An 8361-nucleotide genomic window follows, 5' to 3' on the forward strand; every position below is an offset into this window, starting at 1 on the left:
TGGAGTTGCAAGGGGTCACCAAGGTAAAAAGAGGGTGTCTGAGTTCAAGTTTGCATGGTATCATGCACAATCTATTGATTATTAATTGATAAAGGGCATTGCAAGCACAATTTGACAAGGCCCTCTCTTAGTGCAGAATTGGGGGGCGATTGGTGCTTGTAATTAGCAACACATGCAAAATCTTAGGGTAAATTGACTAAATTTGAAGTTCTTTTACACGTGTCTCAAATTTATTAGGTTTTAAAAGTTACCGGTAAATTTTAAGATTTGTTTGTCCAAAACTCATTTTAGCCAAGAGTTGTAGAGAGGATCCATTTGGCAGCATTGTAGGAGAAGCAGACGAAGGTTCAAAGGTTTACGCTTTCCCGATGCGATCCATTGCTTGGCGCGGGGGGTCAGAGTGGGCGTTCAAAGATGGGAGGAAGAAGAGGAGGCAGAGAGAGAGAGAGCAAGAGAAAGAGAAAGAACAGGGCTTCTACTGCGCCATGCAGAAGCTCTTCCAGGGAGTCTCCTCCCGCTTGAAAAAACTCCGCAAGAGGATCAGGCGGCAATCCAGACCCCGCCCAACAGGTCCCTTCACTGGTAAACGCGTGACCTGCCATTAATTGGCATAGCATGTTATCAAATTCGATTCAATGTGTGAGTTATCTGGTTTCTAATGCTTTTCCTGATGGAAAATCATAGATTTAGGGTTTAAATAAGTTCCATCAGAATGTGGGTTCTCTATTTCTGAATGATCTTTGTTTGTCTTATCATATTTTGGTGTTAGAGCTCAGTATCTTTAAAGCTATATGGATTCCATCACCAATGCATATGGTTTGGGAATGTGCTACTTTTGCAGGGTTTTTTTAGCAGCGATGCATAAGATCTAAGCATGACATTGTGTGACATAAGGCTGACTCTTCAGCTTCAAAGTTAAAAGTTATGTTGTTAATTACATCATCCCATACGTTCCAGACTAGTTTTTTGCTTTACATTTACAAATTTTATGGAGTGAGCATCCTGCTTTGTTTTTTTTTTTAGTGACCCATTAATTTAAGTTTGTTGTATGTAAACTAAGTATGCTCAAGAAGTATTACCTTCTTTAATTTTATTTATGTTTAAGTTGTGGTCATATTTTTGCCACAATTAGTGCCAGACGGCTTAATTATCTAGCTATAACCTTGCCAATGAAAACAAATGAGATTCCGAAAGAGCGTAGCTTAGTTGGTCGGGCCTTTGTGATGTAAGCCCAAGGCTGAGAGTTTGAGGCTCACGGGCTGCGCTCAAAACTTCTCCATTGGGGAAGTTGTTCCCGTGCTTGGCTTCTTGTCAGTGTAATGTGTACAGCAATGCAGGGTTGTAAATACACAGATATGTCACCCTACAACCTTCCTACACGCTGATCGTAAATTTATTTTTAACAAAAAAAAAGATTTTGAATAGGTAGAATTTTTATCTTGATGAAATGTAGATTGATGGTAACATTTTGGTTTTGTTTAATGATCTTGATGACATACTGATGTACTGATGACCATGTAGAGAAACAAAGGCCCTTGCTTCTGCCACAACCCTTTCCTACGGTGGAGAACGTAGCAGCACAGCGACCATCTGAATTCTGGTCCTCCTCTCTAACAAGTCTGCCCTTACCCACCAATGCTGCTTGGCTGAATTTTGTCATACATGAAGGCTCTGTTCCGGAATATTTGCATCCGTACCTCATTCAAGTGAAAGGTGGTGCACTGACCATTTGTTATCCTTCACGCCTTGTGCATGCGTCCTTTATAATTCAGGACTTTGAGGCTAACCTAACTGTTGGAAGCTCCTATTCAAACTCCTCTCGAAGCCATGTTGTCACCTCTTTTGATGATCTCAGTGTAACTCTTGAGCTTCCTGGTCAGATTACAGCCCCCTTGGTAAGAGGCTGTCCCTACATCACTTTTATTTTCAATGAGCCCGCCTTTCCCACATTCGCCACTGCACATGCAGTGCTGGATGTCAAGTCCAACGAGACATGCACAAAGCACAAAGTTTCAATGAATAATGGGCAAACATGGTTGATTTTCAGCTCTGATCCTTTGCTTTTGGCTCCGAATCTGGTTGTCACGAGTGAATTTAAGGGTGTTATACGAGTCGCCTTGCTGAATGGGGATATTGAGATGGAAGCAATTCTAGACAGGTTTTGCTCGACTTATCCGTTAGAAGGGTGTGCTGATATCTCAGGTCCCTTTCGCATCGCCTATGAATGGAGAAAAAATGACGAAGGAGAGCTTTTAATGCTGGGCCTTCCTATGCACAGGGAGTTAATGTCAGCTCCTAATGCTGAATGCATATTCTCGTCGGTCTGCTACAATAGCATAGATGGGGAAATGCAAGGAATTGTTGGTGATCTTTGGGTAATGAATGAGAGCCCAGTGCCTGTGGAATGGTTTTCTTTGAAGGGCATACAGGAATTAAGTCGTCGAAAGGAGCTTTCTGATGTACTGCAGCATGAAATAGAACTATTAAAACCAATCACTACAGACTCTACATACTTTCATGGAAAAGCTTTAGCACGTGTGGCACGAATGGCAGTTATAGCTGAGGAGATAGGTTGCCTCGATGTCATGCAGACAGCAAGAGAATTTTTGGAGAGATCATTGACACCATGGATGGAAGGGAGTTTTGCTGGAAATTCTTTCCTGTATGACCCTATGTGGGGGGGTTTGATAAGTCGAAATGGCTCTCACAATCCCGGGGCAGATTTCGGTCTTGGAGTATACAATGACCACCATTATCATATGGGCTATTTTTGCTATGCCTGTGCCGTTCTTGCAAAGGTAGACCCACTCTGGGGATCTACTTACAAGGCCCACCTTTACGCCATTGCCGAAGATTTCATGACAACAAACCATCCTCACAAGCAGTACAATCAGGCACAGCATGACACCAGAGTTACCCAAAGAGAGCCTCGTTTTCCCAGGTTCCGTAATTTCGATTTTTGGGTATTGCATTCTTGGGCAGGGGGTCTTACAGAGTTTGCAGATGGCAGGAACCAAGAGAGCACAAGTGAGGCTGTGAATGCCTATTACTCTGCCTCTCTTTTGGGTCGAGTCTTCATGGATAATAGCCTTACAGCTGCGGGCCTCACTCTTGCGGCTTTCGAAATTCGAGCTGCACGCACACTTTGGCATGTGCCCTCCACCTGCTGTCTATATGAGCCTGAGTTTGTATCTTCTAATCGCATGCTAGGTGTTCTGTGGGCAAATAAGCGGGATACAGGCCTCTGGTTTGCATCGCCTGATTGGAAGGAGTGTCGCCTTGGCATCCAGCTTCTTCCTATTCTCCCTATCACCGAAATCTTGTTTGAAGATGTGGAGTTTGTGAAAGAGCTGGTGGAGTGGGTATGGCCATCGTTAAGTCGACCTGATGTGAAGGACGGGTGGAAGGGGTTTGTGTATGCCTTGCAAGCTATATATGCACCTGATGAAGCACTGCATAATGTTGATGCTTTGATGGAACATGATGATGGAAATTCTTTATCAAATCTGCTTTGGTGGATCTACTCAAGATAATCCAAGCTCCTCCATTGTATCAGTATGTACTCCTATGTTGTAACTCTGTCTTATTTGCATGTTTCCTAATCATGTGAAACCATGAATCTGGTTGTCTTCAAAGTGACACTCAAGACTTTCAAGAAGTTCACGGGCTATGTTATCTGCTTTGATGTACCTTAGATAGAACCATGAATCTGGCTGTCTTCAAAGTGACACTCAAGACTTTCAGGAAGTTCGCTGGCTACGTTATTTGCTTTGATGTACCTTCTGACATTATGAATCAAAACTTTGAGGAAAGTTTTTGGCTATGTTATTTTCTTTGATGTACTTGATTACATTATGAACAAAAAACATCATCATTTTCACCATTCAAAACACAAAAGATCCATGAATCTACAAAAGGAAATTTGTCAAGAAAGTGTTTGAAACTCCACTTCGGAATTTTTATGTCAGTGCATTTCTTATGGTACCCCATATTTTAGCATGAAGCAACATGTTGAAATGGCGAGGATGGCCTTCAAATGTGCCGTGATCGCTTCACCCTTGATTGAGCTTTTGTAGAAGGGATTGAAGATTAATTGGGAACCACAACACCAAGAAAAATGTGATGCTTGTGACCAAATCTTAATTGCCTTTTTTATAATGGAATAGATGGCACACATTGCGGGTTTGAAATGTGCTTTGCAATATGGCAGATAAAACTTTATGGTGGCCATCCTCTTGACGTGTCAAATAAGTAGTTCTTGGAGCCGAGTTTATGTATTGAGCACTCTTGGGGAGACATTTCTATAGAGATGCCCCCAAGCTTTTGTTTGCCCAACAATGTGTTCACACGCCAGTTACCACATATAGTCCTTTAATGAATGTGTTGATGGTTGACCATCACCCAAATGCTTGCTCCAAACTGAGTGGTTGAATTAACATCCTATGGATATTGTGGTCTATCACCCAAAGATTATTTTGTGACTTCCATAAACTCTTCGAAGGCTGCAAATTTCATGTGATTTGTTTGATTTGCATGTGATAGACCTGGTTGGGAGAGGGGTTCACTAAATTTCTACTTCCAAATATGTCTCTTGAGGGAAACATCCGAGAAATGGATCCACATTAGGAAAAGTTTGAGGTCAATTTTTTTTGTCTTTTAACGTTAAGAGAGAGTGCTTTCAGCCAATGAGAGAAGGGCTTCCGTTATGGAACCTTCATTTCAAAAATTGCTTTTGATTTTCTAAAAGGATTTTTTTTTAAGACACAATTTGAGGTAACTTTTCATTACATTATCTTTTTATCTAAGGTCTCTTTTATCGATTGTTTTTTTTTTTTTTTGAATCTTCTCACAGATTTCTTTTCCCTCTTATTCCCACCTCTCTCGTCGTCCCACCACCACCTTCTCCCTCCTCTTCATGCTGCCCTTTCTTCACCTTTATCTTATGTGTGTCCTTTTCTCCTCAAGCAATGGACTCCACGAGTTTAAAAACCCTAGCACATCAATTGAAACCATCATCATTCATGTTACATTAAAGACGCACAACCAGTAAATCTCAATATCCATAACCAAGGGTAGTTGGATTATAATACAACAAAGCAGGAGAAGAAAAGTCTCATCCAAAAATCCATTCTTGTCATGTTGGAAAGAAAAAGTAGAAGATTTCAGACTTTCAAGAGTGAACAAGACAATGAAAGAGGTTTTAATGCAACATATTTACATGGACAAGGAGCTTCACCTCCATCCCAGGAGCTCCACTTTATTGTGCACACAACTAATTGTAAGTGGTTCATATGTATACACTAGATTATTAACTTTTATTTCCACTTTGCTTTGACTTATTTGTGGTTCTCTACCTTTATGATTGTTATATTTTTTTGGTTTTTTTGTGTTATTATATTAATTGTAGACCTCTATCCCTCAAGCATAGGGAAATGGTAGCCAGTGGAGTGTGTCATTGATATTTTGGATGTTTGGAATAGATCCATTGGTGAAGAGCTTTACAAAGGGAGAACGCATAGGTCTCTTGCAAAAAAGGGATTTTCTTTTATGATCATTTTTATGTTTCACCAAAATCCATGAAGGATTGGGGTATTTTCTCCAAGCTTGCCCTGCCTAATTTTAGGAGTGGAGAGTGGTCACTATCAATCTCCACAACAAGTAAAAGATACAAGTGCAAATCTTTTACGAGAGTGCAATTTTAGGAGTGGAGAGTGGTCACTATCAATCTCCACAACAAGTAAAAGATACAATTGCAAATATTTTACGAGATCGAGAAATGTTTAAAGATTCACCTCGTAAGCAAGTGGAGCAAAGTTTCAATTTTTATGCCCATCATTGTATTTGCATATTTTTAGCAAAGCTAAATGTGAAAGTGTTTAGAACAATGATGTCAGCTAAGTGCCTAAATAGTGAAGATCTTTTAATTTGTGGATGAAGGTTAGAACCAATAAAAATGAATGGAGTCATTTGCAAAGTGCAATATGGTTCTATTACCTTTAAATACATGATCCGCACCCAAACTTCATTATATCACTTTTTTATACTCGGTGACATCATGTAGGGAATGAATTGGTCCCTTTAGATCAAAACATGGATGATTTTCATGAAAGCCTATGGCATATCATATGTGGGGGAGTGCACACACTGTCAAGCTTGGGGTAAAGGCCGGGTGAACCATTCCTTAGATATTAAGAGTTAAATTATCAAAGGCTACGAGAGCTAGGTATCAAGCTGGCTCGTGCGTTGCCCATGCAAGAGGTGGCATTCATTAGTCTAGGGAGCAAGGCAGTGCTCGACACTGTGTGTGTGTGTGTGTTCCCTGCTGCTAGCCATCCCTACTTCGCGACACTGTGCGCAACACTGGTATCAAAGCTCGCTACAGCATGGCCCCCAAGTCCACACGAACGGCCAGCTCTGTCAAGACCTGTACTTCTGATAGTAGCTACCTAAAGCTCGTGACCTACTGCCTCTAATCGCAAGCCCCACGTAGTAGTAAGAAACTACGGCTCCACTTCCCATTGCAAAATCTATCCGCTCGATGCTTCTTTAGCAGCACAACCATTTTTCCTTTTGCGTTTCTTTTCTTACCTTATTACTTAAGCCTTAAGATTTCTGCCACCCGTAAGGGTATATTCCACTAAGGATAGCGCATATTCCCTCTTGTCGTCAGTGTATGCACACTAAGTGATAGTAAGAAACACGAGTGCACTTGGCTGCAACAAAATTAGAGGAAGGTCTTACAAACGAAGAGATAAGAATTATCAAAGGAGAAGATCTTGCATCGGGACGAGATTTGAAACACTCAGGTGTCCAAGGTGTTTGTCTGCAGATCTTGGTCACCATCAACATTCTCCATCAGAACCATTTTTGGCGCTCTTCAAGAAGTATTTTGTACACTTGTGCGTAGCCTTTTTGGCATACCTTTTTTGTCTTTTTTCAAAAATTTACGTGAGTTTTGATCATAAAACTTATAAAAATGAAAAAAGAGAAAAATCAAAATCCATTTGAAACTGCTACCAATAAAGACAAAAATATACGGTATGGGATTGAGGACATAGGAAAAGACTGGGATGTACCATCCCGTGAGTACCATGAACTAATAGTATATATGGTAGAAATTATTGAAATGCAATTACAGACTTTCCTTGCTGCTCTTGATTGTCTACTCAAGGATCATATGAAAAAATTGAATGAGGACATACAGAAGGGGAAGCAGCCGATGATGCAATCTTTTGTACCACCTGATCTAAACATGCCCTCCACTTCTAGGGATGGTGGAACCATGTATAGAAATACTGCTATATTTTCTCTTGATATCAATCGAGACCTAGAGAAAACCCTATCCTCGAAGATATGAAACCTCCTCAATTAAATGGTGAAGAAAAGGATAGAAACAATGTAACATTTAATGGTCTAAAAACTTATGTGTAGCGGAAATTAGCATGAACATAGTGGGCATTTCATTAGAATAGATTCCTAATGAGAATTACAAGAGTGCTTGGGTGGAGAGAGCAACAAAAAGCATAACACATAGTTAGATAGCATCAACAATACTTTCAAAAGAGAGAGAAATTAAGCTATTGACAACAGTTGAGGACCGGATTTGCATGGAGCCGGTCCTCCCTCCAAAAGGCTTTGTATTATGGTTTCTCCCATCAAGAGAGACATTGTACAATACAATTCTTTGTGTTCCTTCAAGACTAGCTAGTGCAATGAAGATGAAAGCTTCATGCACTAAGCAAAACACTTAGTAAACACAACTTTAATTATCCCCGTTCTCAGACCCAAGACCACACACACCTTCGAAGATGGTGAGAGCTAGCAGGGTATGAGAGTAGATTGAGAGGAAGAAGGAGTATCTTACGAGAAAGATGTACATCTCCTCACATAATCACTCATATTAGCATAGCTTTAGCTTAATAATTAGCTTGGTAGAGGAGATATATGAGCATGCATTGAAGCTTGGCTCTTGGTTGGATTTGCATCCACAAGCCAAGAGTGTGTCGATGTAGGCTTCTATCTCACAAGCTTGGAGTAGGTGATGAGCTCTCCATTAAAGCTTGGGAAGAGATAGTCTTCTCTTTCTTCACACATGAGATTGTGTGAGTGTGTGTGTGATAATGCCTTGCAAAAATCAGTCCCCTCTCTCTCTTGGGCGAGCCCTCTTGCTATTTGCTCTTGCAGGCTCCCCATTGGACCTCCCCAAGTCAAGCCAATGGCTATTAAGCAGCATAAGTGATAGCCTTCTGACATGTGTCCCCCTTTCCCCTTTTGTGAGAGCTTTAGGTAATTTAATAATTAAACTAAACTCTCATTGGACCCCTTTGCCTCCTGGCCAATAGGAATCAGGCAAGCCATTGG

The 8361-nt window shown here is 40.8% G+C and overlaps 1 protein-coding gene across 1 annotated transcript; it reads left to right on the forward strand.

Moving 5' to 3' along the window:
- Positions 1-299: 299 nt before the first annotated feature.
- Positions 300-3823, forward strand: LOC147442236 (glucan endo-1,3-beta-D-glucosidase-like). Its single transcript, XM_086528474.1, has 2 exons — positions 300-582; positions 1522-3823. Exons 1-2 carry the CDS (start codon positions 369-371, stop codon positions 3531-3533), a joined length of 2226 nt encoding a protein of 741 aa, XP_086384600.1. The 5' UTR covers positions 300-368; the 3' UTR covers positions 3534-3823.
- Positions 3824-8361: the final 4538 nt, after the last annotated feature.

The sequence above is a fragment of the Adiantum capillus-veneris genome, chromosome 14, assembly GCF_014529385.1.
Source record: "Adiantum capillus-veneris isolate H3 chromosome 14, ASM1452938v2, whole genome shotgun sequence".
NCBI classification, from domain to species: Eukaryota; Viridiplantae; Streptophyta; class Polypodiopsida; order Polypodiales; family Pteridaceae; genus Adiantum; species Adiantum capillus-veneris.